Below are 20,447 nucleotides of genomic sequence, written 5' to 3' on the forward strand. Positions count from 1 at the left end.
GCCTCAATGCACAAGCATTATAAGCAAAGATGGATAGTGGCCAATAAGAGATTAATCAATTGCAGTCCTAAACATCAATGGGAAGATTCAAACAAACAATACCAAGTGAATTTAAACTTCACCCCATTGCACAAGCAAGTGGCTATCAGGACTCAGTACCTAAGTAGATAACGCGATGGCATTTGAAGCAAACGTTACTGGGTTCGAGTCCCAGAGTGAACATCAACTCTGAGATGTAGGTACATCCAGCTAACGAGTCCTAAATAAGACGAAATGCGCGTCCTGGATTCCACTGCTAGCCACTATCTATCTTTGCTTATAAACAGAAAAAAAAACACAGTTATTTAAACAAAAAAAGAAAGGTGATTTCAAAACTTTTTCATTCGATTTACTTAGAAACAAGAAATTCGAAATTAAATAGTTTCTATGGTCATATCAAATTAATCAAAGTACATATCAAAATGATTCAAAAAAATTCACAAAAGTTTAGTAAAACAAAAAACTAAAAAACAAACACATACATTAGTGATTGGTTCAATGTATAGAAACTTAAATTGTTTTTTTTAAAAAAATACCCATATATCTAACTTTAATCATATTATATAATTATTGATTGTCATTGTAATATTACATCCCATTACCCTCATATAGTATATACTATGTTAATCATATTTTATGAATAATCGTTAAAACAGAAACAAATTAAGTTGTGAAGCATTAGAAATCCAGTTGTTGTTGTCATTATTGATTTTTTTTTGTATTTTTTCTCTTTTTGTTGCTATGGGACAATTCATATTGTTACCTAATATTTCAATCAAATCATAATGTGCAATAAATTATTAAAATACATTGGTCATACGTATTGTCCATGCATAATTTAATGATTTTCCATTATCATTTATAATTAAATCAGGTAAATTAATAATGACACCATTCATTGTAGTTTTATTCATTATTTGATATGATAATTGAATACCAGTTAAACTACCATCTAATAAAGTAAATTGTGATAAATTTGGTTGGACACTAATTGATGCCAAATTTAATTGTCTTTTACAATAGGATATTGATTTTTGATAGTTCATTGATAGTAATGAGATTTCTGTCAAATCATTATTACAATCTTTATTTGGCCATTTTGTTAAATGTGCATATACTATAGATGGATTCTGTTTAATATATGATATTCTTTGAAGTAAATATATAAATGGCATTTTGATATATTCATTTATATCCTCACTATCCTTTACTGGTTTATAAGTATACCTGTAATATAAATAGAATTATGATTTTAGATTAAAACAATAATCATTAATTAGATTATAAGCAAAGATGGATAGTGGATAGTAGTGAAATCCAAGATGCAAATTTCGACCTATTTCGGACTCGTCAGTTGGATGTACCTACATGTTATATCCCGATAACAATAGTGAATGGTAACTTTGGGATCCATTTATGGACCAATATTAGGCATATATTTTTTATCGTATATTTGCTAAATAATTAAAATACTCATATTCATGTTCCTTACATTGTGAGCTTTATTTTGACCCCTGGATTATTATTGTACGATTTACCATTCCTGAGTTATACCCAGTCTATTAATTACAACTCCCCCTACTCACAGCCACATTTGGCTAACTCTTGTACAAATGTTATTTTCTATTTTATTGGTACGATGTGGTCAGTGTGTTTGGTATATAAACTCAGTATGTTTGATATACAATGATTTATACCTCAGAGGCTGTTATTGGTGTTCTGGACTTAACTGGATGGGCTAGGCAGAAGCAGGATCGATAAGCGCTTTAGACTGCTCGTACGGTTTTTGTGTGTCACTGTTCCAATCTATAATTCGCTGCTCTCTGATTGACAGTCTTATCAAGCCACACATTAACTAGGCATCCACTCGGCCACAAGATATAACACTACAACTCAGAGTTGATGTTCACTCTGGGACTCGAATCCAGTAACGTTTGCTCCAAACGGAATCGCGTTATCCTCTTAGCGTTTAAAAAAAGACTTAAATTTTCGAGTGATTACGTCTTCTAAGAAATTATGAATATGCGTTACGTGATTTTCATAAAAAGCTTTAAATAATGTTACAACCTTAATAATCATGATCTTTGTAATTACCTTTTGCTATTGAAGGGTATGATTATCTATTTAGTATGTTTATTGGGACATTTAACTCTGACGAATCCTGAACATGAAACTACAACTTGAATGAATGTACAGCAATCGGATGAAACGTTTGATTACAAGAAAATAATAACATAGTTTTTTCAATACAAACCCCTTATAGATTAAGCTAGACACCCTTTTCCCAGGCTTTTTTCGAAGCTCAAATGGGAGTTAGTTATGTCCACTGAGAAATTGCCCAGGTCAGATCTTCTCTGCAAATACATAAAAAAACACTCATAATATTCTATTACACAATTTGTTACATCACACCTGTCGAACATAATTAAAATGCTTACCAAACAAAATCATAATTTGGTTCTTTTTGAATTCTCCATGGTTGAGTAGCATAAATACCTTCACCATTTATAGACAACCATTCACCTAATTGTAATAAACGTTCTTCATAAATAGGCGAAATTGTTCCATATGAAGTTGGGCCAACATTAATGAGAATATTTCCACCAAAAGTAACAGTTTCAATGACTTCAGAAATAAGTTGCTTAAAAGTGAAAATTGTTGAAGAATAAATTGGAGAATTAGAGAAAGTTCTGAGGTTGCTGTCATATCTAGAACTTGAATTTTTGATAGTTCGCGGACAACTTGTACACTAGAATTCTTGAACCCTCAAAGTCGCAAGTTAAAAGACACAAGACGAATGGAAAGGAATCTTATTCTAACTAGTACCAAATATTGTTCAAAGCGCTTGAGTATTTATAGTTTTTAGTAAAAACCAAATAATCTTTACAATCATCTAATCCTCATGCAGTGGTTTTTAGCATTTGCTGAATTGAGAAATTTCACGTCGAGATTCTGAAATGTTCTTCTAAACAATCGGCTCTTTCAGAGCTTCTTTGAGTTCACTGAGATGCTCCACTGCCTTGTGGATCAGACCTTTAGGTCTTCAGTTTAGGCACCCGAGCAATATCACAGCCCGCACACAAATCAAATGAGATTTGTGCAGCGCATATATATCTGGTGCCCCCTTGTACCAATATTTATGTGTTTAAATAAATAAATAATAAACATCAGGGCAATTGATATACAAAGCCTAAGAAATTATATCGAAGCTAATCCATTACAGTATATCTGCTTTATTTTGAATTTTAATAGAAATACATAAAAATTTCTTTCATTTGACTTATAAGGCTTCAAAGCGTAATTCCTACTTGAACTCAGGATCAGTGGACTGATTTAACATTTCAGGCAAGTTAGTTTCAACTTATGCATCAATCACTATTTTATGTTTCGATTTCTATGACTTGATAACACCATTTGTTGCACTTTTTTCATTACTTACTACCAATACGTACAAACAATTACCTAAATAGATGGCATGGCACTCATTCTCTTCTGTAGACGATATCTATGTTACTCCAAATGTATTCGAGCAACACTGAACATAAATTCTTACTGAAGCTTTGTGAGAACACAATAACTCTCACTAAATATTGTCAATTACTTGAGCTTAGAAGTAAGCTAATAGAATAAGGCCTAACCTGAAGATCCTAAATTTAATGCTTTTTCCAATTCGTGAGGGTTTGGTACTAAAGTGTCTCGAAATGTAATTTAAGAGCTATTCAGTTTTTACTTCAATTTGGGAAGTAAACTGATATTATGTTTTCTTACTCCAATTTTTATACATTCTATTCCTCGCATCCGGAAGTTCACGAGAAATAAAATTTGCTTACACCATGATCTATAAGTCCGATTTCAGTGAATAAACAAGAAAAAAATAATTTTATGAAAAGTTTTCACTTACTTCTGGTGTTAATATTTTATCTAAAGTTATTTCTCTTCTAAATCCCCATGAACAACAATCTAATGTCATACAATTTTCCCATTTGTGTTTTACTAATTTACCGGGATGAAAACGATCATCACATGAATAATAACCTCCATGTTTACATATGCATCCATCACCCCAACGATCATTTGTAACAACTGTATCTTTTACAGGTGATTCATTATATAACCATGCAAGAAATTGTGTTGAATTCCAATAAGTATCTGAACCAGCATCACCATCAGACCAAATTACTTCTGGTTTATAACGTAATACTAAATCATATAATTCTGGCATTGTTTTTTGTTCAACAAAGGTCTATAAATTCAGGCAATATAGATAGGGTTATAATTTATGAATTAAATGTTGAAAAGTATTTGTGTCTTGTGTTTGGAGGTAGCAAATTTGAAATTCGAAACACAGATTTCGTGATAGCTCCTGCATATCAGTAAGACATACTAGGAATCTGGTTGGAACTAATATTTCCTAGTGGATTCGAAAAGAATCCCGATCGTTGCTGCTACCTTGACATGGTGGTCGGGCTTGCCTATCGTGATGAAGCAATCGAGCTATGCTGGCTGGAACAATCGTTCCTCGAGGTCCTACCATGCCAGACAGGTCGGTTGAAGAGCGGTGAGACTAAAAGCAGCAAACCCAAGGTCCGAAGGCGAAGTCGTACTGCTGACTGTACAGAGGTGTGACAGCAGTAAGGTGTTTCCTTCAGACAACCAGCATGACAGCGATGCTGCCTCCCCACAAGGAGGGGTGGGGTTAGAAAAGGTCGACACCTCGCCTTATCCCACAGATATCCGTCTCCGGCGGTAAGGTTTTTTTGAAGAACGGAGCTAACACAAAAACTACCCACAAAAAGGTCGTGTGTGACCGACCTCAAGCAGTTGTCCCTTGGGCACTGCGGTCACGCTCTCAGGTCATTAAGACCACTTCTAACCCAATTTCCTTTTCAGGTACCTCTAGAAGAATCCTTCCACGGTGTGGGCAACCGGGAAGTGATAACTGCCCTCATACCTCTAACAACACTCAAGACCACTGTATTCATAATCAATCTCCTTCTTCAATTCCTACTATTCCTTCTACCTTGACTTTCAACACTAGACTTCCTCTTTCGGTTTCCTCCTCAAGTGTCACCATGGCCAACGATTCTAGTGCGCGAAACGCTGTCCCAGGTCTACTAAAACCTCGCTCCAAACTACACATTGGAGCCTTCAACGTACGTACCCTATGCCAAATCGGTCAACAGGCCTCCTTAGCTAAAACTCTAGAATCTCGTACCATTGATGTATGCTGTGTCTCCGAAACACGCATACAGGATCCTAGTGTGGTCATTCACTTGACCTCACCTCGCCAAAATGGACAGCTAACGAAATACACCCTCCGTGTATCTGGCGACCCGTTGGCTAGTTCTCGTGGACTTGCAGGTGTAGGCATAGCACTAAGTACAAGGGCAGAACAGGCACTACTAGAATGGATCCCCGTTAACAGTCGCCAGTGTGCTGTCCGGCTAAATGGCTCCGTAAGAACTCGGAAGGATAGGGACACACGTCGTTGCCTTTTCGTCGTTTCTGCCTACGCTCCCACTGACTGCAGCCATGATGAAGCAAAAGATGACTTTTACAGAAAACTCTCTGAGCTTCTTCAGAAAGCTAAGCGCTCAGACACAGTAGTCGTAGCGGGTGACTTTAATGCCCAGGTAGGCAGCTTAAATCAAACAGAAAGACATTTAGGTGGGTGTTTTAGTATTCCGGCTCAACGAACCGATAATGGTGATCGTCTGTTGCAACTATGCTCAGACAATCGTTTATTTTTGGCAAGCACTAATTTTAAACATAAGGAGAGACATCGTCTAACATGGCGACCACCTGCACCAAACCAACGATGGACTCAAACAGACCATATTGTCATCAGTCATCGTTGGAGAGGCTCAATAGAAGATTGTCGCTCGTATTGGAATACTTGTTTAGACTCTGATCACGCTTTAATACGAGCGCGCATTTGTCTGCGCCTCAATGGACGCAGGAAAAGTACACTAAGAAGACCCATTAGGATTGAACTGGAGGACGAGAAAGCCAAATGCGAATTCCAGAAACAACTGAGTTCACATCTAGGCAGTTCTGTAAACGAGACTGACCCAGATGCTGCTTGGAAAGACATACGAACAGCTGTGGAAACAGCAGTCACATCTATTAGTCATTTAAACCATAGGGCTCCAAAAAACCAGTGGATTTCTTCTAAGTCTATTTCACTGATGGATTCGCGTAAACTCATCCCATCAGGCTCTGAACACGACGAAGAGCGTAAACAAATTAGATCTAGGTTAACTAAAAGTCTAAGGAACGATCGTGAGCAGTGGTGGGCAACGAAAGCAAAAGAGATGGAAAAGGCAGCGGCTGTAGGCAACACCAGGCAACTATTCAGACTAATAAAAGAAACCGGAATTAATAAGTCAAGTGTAAGTGAGACAATCTCCGAAAAAGACGGAACCCTTATCTGCTCTCAACCTAAACGTTTAGAACGATGGGCGGAACACTTTAAGGAGCAGTTTAGCTGGCCTTCAGCTACTGCACAACTACCCACTATTCCCAGAAAGCCTGAATGGAACATTGAGGTAGGCCCCCCAACCCTACTTGAAGTTCAAAAGGCTATAAGTAATCTGAAACGAGGAAAAGCAGCTGGTCCAGATGGATATGCTCCAGAGGTCTTTAAATATGGTGGTCCAATTTTAGCGATTAGGTTGACTAATATTCTGGCTAAAATCTGGGAGACGGATGTAATCCCATCCGACTGGTCACAATCACTGATTGTCCCAATATATAAAAAGGGGTCCAAATCATCCTGTGATAACCATAGAGGGATTAGTCTGACTAACATAGCATCTAAAATACTAGCCTCAATAATTATCGGGCGTCTAACTAAGACTCGTGAACTGTAAACACGAGAAAATCAGGCTGGCTTCAGACCTGGTCGTGGCTGTATCGACCACATATTCACCATTCGTCAAGTTTTAGAGCACAGACACGCTTATCGGCGTCCGACAATGATAGTTTTTCTTGACTTGAAAGCAGCATTTGACTCTGTAGACCGAGAGGTTCTGTGGCAGTGTCTTTCATTGAAAGGTGTACCTTAGAAGTACATAAACCTTGTGAAGGCTCTTTACTCGAACACTACCAGTCGAGTGAGAGCTTATGGCGAACTGTCATATGATTTTACAACCTCAAGTGGTGTCCGTCAAGGCTGTCCACTATCCCCGTTTTTGTTTAACTTCATTATAGACCTGTTGCTGGAAATAACACTCTCGTCGACTGAATTTTCAGGAATTGATCTTCTACCAGGAGGTTCACTTATCGACTTAGAATACGCAGATGACATAGTCCTGTTTGGTGAAGACGCTGACAAAATGCAGAGTCTTCTGTTGGAACTCAGTAATAATGCCAGGATGTTTGGGATGCGTTTCTCCCCATCTAAATGTAAATTGTTACTCCAGGACTGGCCTGCGTCAACACCCGAACTAAGGATAGGGAGTGAAGTAGTCGAACGCGTCGACAACTTCACTTATCTTGGAAGTCTGATCAGCCCTAATGGGTTGGTGTCTGACGAAATCTCAGCACGGATTCAGAAAGCTCGTTTGGCTTTTGCCAACTTACGTCACCTATGGCGAAGACGAGATATCCGTCTATCAATTAAGGGACGAGTATACTGCGCATCAGTTCGTTCTGTTCTACTTTACGGCTGTGAAACATGGCCATTAAGAGTAGAAGATACTCGTAGGTTACTAGTATTTGACCACAGATGCCTTAGAAATATTGCTTATGTCTTCTGGGATAACCGGGTAAGTAATAGTGAGGGTAGACGCAGGGTATTAGGGAACGATGGTAAATCAGTTGATGAGGTGATGAATCTTCATCGACTGAGATGGTTGGGCCATGTGTTACGTATGCCTGAACACCGATTACCACGACGCGCTATGATGACTAGTATTGGGGACGGTTGGAAGAGAGTTAGGGGCGGCCAAACCAAAACATGGCATCAGTGCTTGAAGTCACTAACTTCTAGTCTGAGCCATGTTGGCAGATGCAGACTACCTGGTTGGGGTCCGAGTGACTATCGTAACCAATGGTTGGAGACTCTGTGTGACATGGCTCAGAATCGATCACAATGGCGTCGGTGTATACACTCTTTATCTTCCCTTAAACCTTGAGACTAAAATTGCTTCATATCTTCCTTCCTATACTATATCCTTATATACAACCTATAATTTATATACTACTACCAACACTAAATTAACTACTATTAATCCGGTGTTGATCTTGTTGTGCTAACGAGGTATGGCAACTTGGACCGATGCATATATGTGCCTGGTCCTACGTTGTAGCTGACTGAGTGGATTCGAACTCGATTCACTCAGTTTCACAATCTAAGAAATTACCACTGACCTAGTCATGGTGGTTAGTGACGTTTTCTTTGGCCGGTATATTGGCAATTAATTACTTACTGATTAGCGACCAACGTCATATTTATCCAGTCTCGCTGATTATCTCCAAATGCCTAACCTTTCAATATACTACTCGCGATGTCAATTCACCAAGTTCATTGGTCACATCTCAACTTGATAGGTAGAATTAGATTAGTACTAAAGTACAAGATAAAAATGACACTAGCCACTATTCAGTGACCAATCAGTGTACTTTATAACAACCTGTAGGAAGTGAGCAACGGCCTGAATATCTTAGATTGTGAAACTGTATAATATATATAACACTTGCTACTGGTCAGTGATCAGTCAATAGTGTAAAGTATTTAGAACTAAAAAATATATTTATGAATGTTAAAGGTTCGAAATTTTGGCAACGTTATCGATTTCCAGATAGTCATATTACATATGAACAGTTGATATAAATCATTAAACATTTGGGTCAAACATTCATCTATGCAGTAATCATAAGTATTCGAATTTCTTTATAAATATTAAGAATGAATTAACTTTACATATAATTTATATTCATTCTTTTATCTATCGATCTGCACACTGTCAACTGTTGCATATTTTAACCTCTTGTCTCACTAACTTTGGAAGACAGGCACATGCATGAAGAAACGCAGTTTTAGGACATTAATCAATGAACTTTGGTTCACAGACGCATTTGGTTCATCTTTCAAGCTTGATAGTAAGACTAAGTCCGACTAACCCCAGTTTTACCCGAGAATTAACTTCGGTTAAGTATTTAAATAGTGTCCGTATATAAATTACTTAGAAAAATCATTTGTTTCTCTATGAAGTTATGACAATCTAGGAATAAAACTTAACTACTTAGTAACCGAAAAGGTTGAAATGATAAAATCGATACCTTCCAAATTCACTGTTAACAACTATTTTCTATTAATTTCAATTGATTACATTGATGTTACCTAATATGAATGCTAATTACACTGAATATGACTATATAAGTGCAAATAAACAGAATAATATTTGATCAATAAAAGTGTGTAAACGATACATGAACAAATTTGTTTCAATACACTTGTAGAATAATTCATATTAAACCTCATTTGGATAAGAGATACTCTTTGTCTTGAATTGATACCATTGAATACCTTGTAATACTAGCCTAAAAAATTTATTTCATTCTCGGAGTCTTCATAGGTACACATCTCAGATCTTACACAAGATTGAAACTAAAACCTTGAAGTCTCTCAGCTAAAATGTTACATTTTAGTGTCCCTGGAATATCTGACTACATTTGTATCTTATGAATGATTGTTATTGAACGATTGCTCTCGAAACACACATGTCACCAATCCTTGCATATAATTATCGACTTGACTCGCGTTAGTGAATGACAAAGTTAGATAAGCCGAATGCGAACATGATGTTTTCAATACGTATGTTTTATACAACCGTTGATCGGATAGTGAAGCAAAACGAAATGACGCGCAATGGAGAAGGTGAGTGAGTCAACTCCATTCAAACAAGCGTGCATCGATATTTATGGTCGAACAAAAATAATTTACAGACACATAATGAGTAGGGTCAGTCATTAGCACACATAACCATATAAAAAAACAGTCAGAATTAATAAGCCACAGGTTAAAAATGTGGTTTGGGCAGATTGGTCTGTCCAGAGGTTAGAATAACGTAGGTGGGCTTGAAATCAGTGAGTGAGTTGAAATCAGGCTGTTAACAGTTGTGAGTACAGTCGATCTGATACATAACTGAATCATAATCCAGTATTGGTCGTAAAATACGGCTTAATTCACATACCAACATTCTTTTTCATTAGAATTTTGAGAATTTACCTCTAAGTTAATCAATGAGTGCACATACGTGCTTAGTTAGATTAGTTTTAGGGTGTCATCCACATTGGAGATAGTTCTGCTATGGGATAGACATCAACTGAAGATTTAATAAAAAACCAGGGATTAATAGATAGCCATTTTATCTCAATGAGAAATATCTCAGTAGTAAGCAGTTAAAACGTTACTTCCGAACAAACATTTAAAATAAAGATCCCATAGAGAGTTCTTATATCTACATCATTAAGTCGAAATTCAATAGTTTTAGTTAACTATTTGTATGCGTTTTCTCAAAATTCATTAAGTAAATCCCACAATCTTAAAAATTTGTCTTAGAAGTACCTAGGAACTAAAAGTCTACGATGTTATATTAATTCGAATATATCCACTAAATAATAAAAGAGGACGTAAATATAAACAAACGTTTACCCAATTATTAGACATGGAAATGTAACCTCATGTCAGTATAGGGTCGTGAAGACTGTTAAGTTTTTATTGAGACCATGAATTTATCGATGTTAGACCACCATTGAAAACCTGGAAGCACTGGAAGACCAATTTGTCTTAGTACGGGACTCTTCAGTAGTGTGCATCCACGATCCTGCACGTGGGATAAAAACCCAGGACGATAAGTCTGGCGCGTAAATGCCTAAAATATCCGCATGCGGGATATGATCTAATCGTTTTATTGTGATATAGTTCAATGGAAATCTGTCACCTTAACATTTTAACACTTTACACAAAATGACCAGTATTATTGAGCTGGATTTTAAAAAATCCAGAATCATTCGATCACTAACAAAAATAAATGAAGAATGAATCAAATTCGTCGAATTCGCCATCTCCATCACCACCATCATCATCGCATGGATTAAACCATTCAAATAATGAATGATAGACACCAAATCTCAATTTAGTTCTTTTACGAATAGATGTAGCCAAATCACCGACTAAATCACGATTTGGACCAATATCCATTGAATTCCATTGCCATGAAGTAATAGACGGCCAATTACAAAAACCTTCATGGTGTTTCGCAGTAAGTACTACATAACGTGCCCCTGATTTCTGAAATAAATCAGCCCATTTATCAGGTTGAAAAAATTCCGCATGAAATTGTTTTGCAAAATTAGCATAGGCAAAATCTGGTTCATAATATCTACGCATATATTCCGGTATTTCAGGCATTGCTGTTTTATCACCTTGCCACATCCACCAGAACCATTCAGTCCTGTAGTTTGAGAGAGAAAGGAAAAAATACTTAGAAAACCAATCAAAAGGTACTGACAATGTGACCTTATATCATTCACTAACTTTAGTTAGAGAATCATCACGAACAATAAATCGTTGTACAGAGAATTATTTCGAGTAAAAGTTATTCCAGCAGCGTAAACCCATGACTCCACCAAGGTCCGAAGCCAGGCCCTTCAGCTCAAAAAAGTGTGTTGCGTGAGTTAGAATGAAGTGTCCTACATTTTCAGCTTAAATTAATTGGTGGTTTAACATGGCTAAAATCCAATTGTGTTATGGGAACTGGTGGAGTCTCCAGCCATGACTAAGGTACATAATTCATCATTGACGTTATTGGATGATCGTCATGTTCTTAATTAAACTCAAATAAATTTAAAATGTGGACCTTTGGATATCACTTCATGGTTAAAGTTTAAACCCTCACCTTGTGTACAGAAAGTCCAAACTTTAAACTAATGTTGTGTAATAAGTATGCGCTACTAAACTATATACTGGTACCGAATAGGCATTTAATCCTTCCTGATTTTCACCAGTATCACTAGTGTTCTCCTTAAATAATGCAAAACAACTACTGATTAAAATAATCGGCACAAAACCTTCGAACCAGATTCACGGGAGCATAACTGCTAAGATGTTTAGTACACTTAGTTCCCTTTATTAACTCGAAGATAGAAAGAACTAAGAATTGAGCAGAGTAACAAATTCATTTTACTTCGCTAGATTCTCATCAGCTACTTACAACCTGTAATATCAAAATTATTGTAAAGTTTACATACTTATAACAATAAAATTGGACATGTACCATCATGGTGCAGTAATCGGATTAAAGATATATAAACAGCGCTGTAATGTGCGAGAGATGATTCTCAATCACCAGGTTTAATAACAAGAGATCAAGGCAATAAAATAATAAGTTGATTATGTAATGAAGAGGTTGAATAAAAAATCATATCAGTTAAAAAACATGAGCTGAGATCAGACAATTAAGAAGCCATGAAGTCAAAATAAGAGAGAGACAAAATCCCAAGAATGGTGTAAAAAAAGCTGACAATAAAGTCACCATGGTAAAGAAAGATTTGCAACTGTTTCACATTGGATAAATAAGTCCAGCTTGAGGTATTTAATGGCTATAGTTTCAGTGAATTTGAGAGGAGTGGTATTGAACTGTCAATTGATGATCCTGAACGATTTCAGTCTGTCAACTTGATACCCTCTGTCGTAGCGATGTTTTGCATTAGCGCTGTGAATGGTCTCTAATCCTATTTACCGAGGGTGTTTTGTAATCGAACGTACGTTCTTCTTTCTGTTCTGCTGATGTAACTGCTTTGACAGTTGCAAGTAAACTTGTTTACACAGTTGTCGGTAACAAGAAAGGGTTGTCTAACGAATTTTGGTTGAAGTTAATAACATATTGTTTTATAAATGACAGTTAACGTGGCTGCGCGATACGTTCTGATCAGTGTGCTTTTTAATATTCTGTTTATTTTTGTCGTAATATTGTCACTTTTGAGTTCAAGTTGAATGAAAAACCATTTTTCTTTGACTACTGTGGTTTCTTCAGGCGTTTTATCGTTACTTTCGTCACATTTCATAATGAACTTCTTTGAATACCTGTTGTTCCTTAGGAGTCTTTTAAACTTTCATTAATTCTGCTTCTTCAGACCCTTTAATCCAATTAACTATTAAATCGCAATGGTCACCTACTGAAAAATACAATACCATTTCAATTAATAAAATAAACTGTTATCATCTATGAATGATTATATTTAGCTATATGGAAATCGACCCATTTATATCATCTCAGTAGCAGTTAACATCATGAAAAACCACGATTACTATCCTTCAGTGCTAATTGATGAATTAAAAACCATAAGTAGCATTAAAACCAGTTCGATAAATCGGTATAATTTGTTTTAGTTGTGTTTTTTTTATATTTTTAATGTCACACACTTGGAATCATTCGACAAGTTGATATCTATCTATCTATATCTATATCTATCTATCTATCTATCTACCTATCTATCTATCTATATATATATATATATAGAATAGATTTAATTGAATAAATTATCTATAATTCAGTTGAACAAATGAATAGTTATCTGACCAGTTAGTTTAGAATAATAGAAGTCATCATGTGTTTACTAGTAACCAACCTTAAAGGCTAATTACCAGAATTTCAATGAGAAACCATAGCCATTTAAGTTAAATTAAAGACAGACCGTGATAATGAATAAAATTTGTATTATATATACTGAAGTTTGAGATGTTAAACCAATCATCTGACAATGAGGAGCTTTTAACAAAGTCTGGTTGTCATGGATTTCATCTCAAGTAAGAAATAAGGTTCTTGGGTTCGATCTCCGTTGAGATTGTGGATGGGTACTGCTGAAGAACCTAATACTAAGATGAGAAAGTTGTCTAATGCTTTCTGACTTTCAATGGTTTTTCAATTAATATCAGTCATTGACGTAAACTATAGAATTCAACAGTCTTCAAAACTCCGTATTTAAAAGAATACTTATAAGGCTACGAACTTAATATATTATCATGGTTGAAATCATGGGTCAATTGAAGCTAGACCACCATCGAAAACCTGGAAGCACTGGACGGCCGTTCCGTCCTATTGTGGGACTCCTCAGCAGTGCGCATCCACGATCCCACCCAGGTCGCTCAAACTTCGTGGATTGGTTGGAGTTAGACATCAACACTGTTGGATGTCGGCTCAGTGGTCTATCGGTTAAGTGCTCTGGCGCGAGACTGATAGGTCCTGGACTCGAATCCCGAGAGGCGGGATCGTGGATGAGCACTGCTGAGGATTCCCACAATAGGATGAGGTTGCCGTTCAGTGCTTCCAGGTTTTCCTGGTAGTCTATCTTCAATTGACCCATGATTTAAACTATGAAAATACTGAAATCTCCACGAAAGCCCCTTCTGATCTTAATATATTATTTAATACTGTGTTGAGTAAGTGATAGACATACGAACATTCATATATTTAAGTAAATTTATTGAAACCAATATAGTTATGCCATTCAGATTGATAAAATGACAATTACACTGTACTACTTACTATATGATTAAATAATTTTGATAATAACTAAATCAATAATTAAGTTACTAGATGTATCATTAATAGATTTAAATGGAATTGTAAAGTTATGACTGTGTCAATCAGTAATCAACTGATCTGAAGAAAAGCACTACTGAAAATAAAATGAATGAGTAATAAATGATTATTTTATCCTTTTTAAAATGTTGTTCCATAATAAAACAAAAAAACTGTGTTAAGAAGCCAGAGATTCGTCAACATATGTTTGGGGACAGTCACGATGATATGAATAATGTCACCATTTTGAAACATATGCTTGGGTAACTCGGATATATGCTACGGATGCACATCACGCGTTACATCTCAACCCTAGGACTGGTTGGGAAAAGAAGAGAGATCGTCAGTATATGAAATGCCGTCATAGTATGAAAGAAAACTTTATAGAACTGGTATCGTTTGGTCCTCCGGTTAAAGTTCTAAAGATTGTGCAATATAGCATCCTGAGAAGTTATCAGATATGATTAAGTATAGAAGACAGTAACTATCTTGCTGTAATTTTATTTTATTTTTTTCATATAAGTCAGCAGAAATTTTGTTTGTTGATAAGTTTTTTTCTAGTTGTGTTCTTGCTAACTGAACTGCTTCTTTCATAATAATTTTTACTGTTATTCACTTATTCTTATTCTTTTATTGCTTTTTATTATATTCACCTTCCTTCACCTATCGCCTCACAACCACACTTTTTTATTGTGTGGAGCATACTTATTTTATTTTCTATAAGTACCAATAGTTATGTGTTTAAATAAATAAATGATAGTAAATAATCATATAATTAACAGTGTCTAACATCCAAAAATAGATTTCTAGGAGTTCTAACTTGAAGTCACGAACTCTTAAATCGATTACATCTTTGTGAAGTCACTCCTTAAACTGAGAATCCTCTTACACTGAAATTAAAAGTCTAGAAAACTGAACTCCAATTAAATGATTTGAAACTTTCGATTATTCCTTGAAAGTCAAGAATCAAAGCCATGGGTCTGCACGAAGCAGGTCATGATAGTATTATTCAGAAATGAAAAGAAACCTCTCTAATTAAAACATAAACCTAAGAGCAAATAACACAATATCTATGTCTACCTGAGTTAGTTGTAACTATTCATCTCAAATCCATTTTAAAACTAACATTCAGATGAGTTAAAGGCTTTTTTTACTTATTAGACAGTTTAAATATTTTAATAACAATGTACATTACCATTGTTTTGTAACGCTTCAGTGTATTATACCATTTATAACACTTATGTATGAATACGGTAGTTGGGACAAAATATTGGTGAAACCTAAAAGTATACACTTTGAAGTAATAATTGTAGTTGCTGAAAGCGTGAGTCAATTGAAGCTTGACCACCAAGGAAAACGTGGAAGCACTGGACGGCCACTTCGTCCAATTGTGGGACTCCTCAGTAGTGCGCACCCACGACCTCGCCTCGCGAGATTCAAACCCAGGACCTACCAGTCTCGCGCCAGAGCAACGAGTCGGCATCCGATGGTGTTTATGTCTAACTCCAACCAATCCACGAAGTTCAGAAACCATTCACCAATTGTCCCACGCTTTCAACTATAAAAATACTAAATCTCCACAAAAACCCCTTCTGAATTCTAGTTGTATTAATGTTTCTTCCTAATGTGATTCTTCGACATAACCACTATTCTTGATGTCATTATCAATGTTTACGTAAGTAACCATTACTACAGATGAACAAATGCATCATTACTCTGTGCACAGTTGAATCCTTCAGCTAAATACTTAAGTGTTTTTTGAATTCACTAAAGTTAATTGACTTCGTATCCAAAATATGTATAAAATCTTAATTAAAAAACTGAGAAATTCATTGCGATTTACAGTCAATAATAGACACGACATACATTTCAAATTCTACTCACTAAGTTTACAACTAAAAAACTTATTATTAAGCTTAGTTGAAAAGTAATTTATTAATGATGACTAGCTTGGAGAAAGATTTTCACCATCTTCTAAGAATGGATTCTTCACTTCGATAGAATATTTTTGAAAGACTAAAAGACATAAGTAAACAGGTTTGTAGTTCAACGATGTTAGTCACCATAGAATTATGCACAAATTGTTTATCGTAAAAGTGTTTCCGTTATTAAATAAATCCGGAAATTCTTCACAGTATTTCAGTCTGAATGAGTCCACGGTACTTTTCTTTTTAGAACTACAATAAACGTATAACTTCCATTGATATGTTTCATAGTAAAAAGCTTTGTTTAAATAAAATAGTTGCAATGATTGGGCATCGATCAATAGCCAGTATCGTATAACCTGTTCTGCAAAATATGATCCATGATTCCATTAAGAATCTAACCAAAGACATTCAAGCTCCGCTAGGAGCACCGAACGTTTAGACTTCTGCCTTACCGTTCTATTGTTTATATTTCTAACTTCAGTCAATTTTCGATATTACGCCACCACCATACGTCACCATTTCAATAACTGTCTAACTAAAGTCAATTCGTACTCAAAAACTACGAAATCGAACGATGTCAACGAAACCTTAAGCTAAAAAATATTATTTGTTGGAAAATTACTGTTAAACATTTTACGCTAGTTTAGAGTTTGCATGAAGGTATATTAATTAGAACTTATGAATAATTTCACAGTTGAATTCAGGAGTCAATGTAAGCTGGACCACCATTGAACCATACTGATAATGATCACATGCTCACTAGTGACTAGCTTCAAGATGAATTTCCTGGAGCTCTAACGAGAAGCGTTAACAGGTGTAGTTCAATCCGTGTTGGGTAGATAAAGTTATCCACCTCAGACAATGGATGAAGAGTTACACAAGATCATTTATCGGTTGAAGTTAGACAGTAACACCGTCGGATGCCGGCTCAGTCGTCTAAAGTTCGAGCGTACCCATGCGAATCCAAAGTTCTTGGGTTCGAGTTCTGCGTGCGGGACCGTGGATTTGCACTGCTGAGGAATCTTATGTTCTTCTACCTATGAACCATACTTGCAATATATTTATTTATTAGCATATTTGTGATATACATTGCCAATACATGTTTATAACAACTTCCAACCAACCTGATTAGTGTATTCATTTTTACAAAATATTATGCAACTGAGATGAACCTAACTATATACAATGAGTTAATGTTATTCTACTGTCCAAAACTTTATTTTTGTCTTCTTCAAGATAATAAAGGCAACTGTGCACATGATATTACTTATTAGTAGATTACTAGGAACTAATTCATATAAAATCAACACTGAATATAGTAAAAATTAGAAAAAAATATCCTCTAACTGCCCTATCTGTTATAACTGCGGAGGAAGAAATCAGGAGGAAGCGCTGGAAGTAGACAAGGACACATATTGAGGAAATCACCTAACTGCGTCACAAGGCAAGCCCTCACATGGAATCCTGAAGGCCAAAGAGAAGAGGTAGACCAAAGAACACATTACTTCGAGAAATGGAGACAGACATGAGAAGATCGAAAAAAATTGGATAGAACTAGAAAGGAAGGTCTAGGACAGAGTGGGTTGGAGAATGCTGGTCGGCGGCCTATGCTCGATTGGGAGTAACAGGGGTAAGTAAGTAAGTAAGTATCTGTTATAACCGGACGAAAAAATAAATAAATGTCAACTGCTAGGATCCATTCTTGTTGTATAACTATTAGGTAACTATATTATTTGTATATTCATATTCTTTCTATTATAAGCTTTCATTTGACCTATTGACTACTGTTATACGATTTACTACTCTAAAGTTATTCTCAATCTATTAGTTACAGTATCTCACACTCACAGCCACTTTTGGCCTGATCTTGTATAATTGTTATTTTCTATTTTATGTTATGATGAAGTTTGATTTGCTTGTATATAAACTGCGTATATTTGCTATACATGATTCATATAGCGGAGGCTGATATTAGTATTCTGGATTCGAACGGGAAGGGCTAGATGAGAAGAACCAATAATAACTCAAATGTTGACTCTAGGCTGCTCGTAATGGTTAATGCGTCATTGATCTGATCATACAAATCGGCATTTCTACTAGCATTTTAGTCACGTGATATATTAACTGGACATGAGAAAATAGCACTCACCATGGCTACCTTTTTTTCACACCACAGTTAGAGGTATAATCAAATTTCATACTACTTTTGAATGTATAAGAATTAGCAATGAAATTAATTATCCACGGTACATTATAATGTCTCCAACTCTATGACACGTTGAATATAAACTAAAACAAATTTAGAGACTGACCAGTTGCAGTCCAAAAACATAAATGTGAAGATTCAAACAAACAATACTAAGTGGATTTAAACTGCACCCCGTTGCACAAGCAAGTGGCTATCAGGACTCAGTGGCCTAGTGGATAACGCGATGGCGTTTGAAGGGAAAGTTAATGGGTTCAAGTCTCAAAGTGAACATCAACTCTGAGATGCAAGTACATCCAGCTGACGAGTCCAAAATAGGACGAAACGCGCGTCCTATATTCCACTGCTAGCCACTATCCATCTCTGCTTATAATGCTTATGAATTTAGGCTATATCGAGGCAATACGCACAGTATGCACATATGCCGATAAGAGATTGACCAGTTGCAGTCCAAAAACATCAATGGGAAGATTCAAACAAACAATACTAAGTGAATTAAAATATATATATAAATACTTTCATTATTCAATATTTATATCTATAATTTCTATAACTTATACTTACCGATAACTAGGTACAGAAAATACACCCCAATGTATAAATATACCAATTTTAGCTTCATCATACCATTTAGGTAATGGACGTTTATCTAATGAATTCCAATTTGGTTCATATTTATTAGGTTGTTTTATTGATTTTGTATAGATAATACTACTTATTTCAATGATATAATATAGTAATATAAATTGAATAAATGAAAAAAAAATTTTCATTATTTTATAATAGTAATTTGGTAGTATAATACAATATTCATTATGTTATTTCATATTTATTGTATAGAATATATAACCAATGTAACCAATACAAACGAATACAAATATTTAATTAGAGATTGGATAATATTGTATTGACCTTGTTTATTGTTGTTACAATGAAATTAATTGAATATGATGAAGATATTTATGTATCCATGTGATGTTAAGTTAGTTATATTCTTAACAGTTATGGAATATTATTAGAAGAGGGTTTTTGTGTGGAGATTTTAGTAACTGTATAGTTGAATTCATGAGTCAATTGAAACTAGACGAACATGGAAAATCTGGAAGTACTGGACGGTTATTTCATCCTATTGTGGGACTCCACAGTAGTACGCGTCCACGACCATGACCAGTGGAGACCAACTAGGTCTGTTGTGATATAGTCATTCACTGAAGACAATGGAAGGCGGTGGCTCAAGTTCGTGAATTGATTGACGTGAGACATTAATGTTATGACTTGATCAAGGTCGTCGCCAATTTGTTATGGCTTTACAAAATAATCAAAGGACGTATCCTAATTCGTTATCGATTTTAGGTCCGGCTTCTATCACGTGAATTATCCACCAATGGAATTACGACTTTTACGACCTTAACACTGTGACAATCAATGACGTTCGATTAGTATGAGTAATCTAGCGTTCTTATTGGTCCTTTATCCGCCTAGCCCTTCCACTTGAGTCCAGAATATCAATGACAGCTTCTGTTATGCGAATCATTTATTTCAAACATACTGTGTTTACATATCAGACAGACGGACCACATCACATCATAAAATAGAAAATAATATTTGTACAAAATCAAGCCAAATGTGGCTGTGTGCATGACAGACAGTAATCAATAAATTGAGTATAATTTAGGAATAGTA

General features: G+C 35.6%; 1 protein-coding gene across 1 annotated transcript; it reads right to left on the reverse strand.

The window, feature by feature from the left end:
• Positions 1-402: 402 nt before the first annotated feature.
• Positions 403-19,539, reverse strand: Smp_146250 (alpha-l-fucosidase, putative). The gene is made up of 5 exons (XM_018790557.1): positions 19,329-19,539; positions 11,171-11,501; positions 3,941-4,282; positions 2,478-2,680; positions 403-1,266 (listed from the first exon to the last, which is right to left on the reverse strand). Exons 1-5 carry the CDS (start codon positions 19,535-19,537, stop codon positions 840-842), a joined length of 1,512 nt encoding a protein of 503 aa, XP_018646187.1. The 5' UTR covers positions 19,538-19,539; the 3' UTR covers positions 403-839.
• Between the last annotated feature and the right edge of the window lie 908 nt (positions 19,540-20,447).

Source organism: Schistosoma mansoni (genome assembly GCF_000237925.1).
Source record: "Schistosoma mansoni, WGS project CABG00000000 data, supercontig 0062, strain Puerto Rico, whole genome shotgun sequence".
NCBI lineage: Eukaryota > Metazoa > Platyhelminthes > Trematoda > Strigeidida > Schistosomatidae > Schistosoma > Schistosoma mansoni.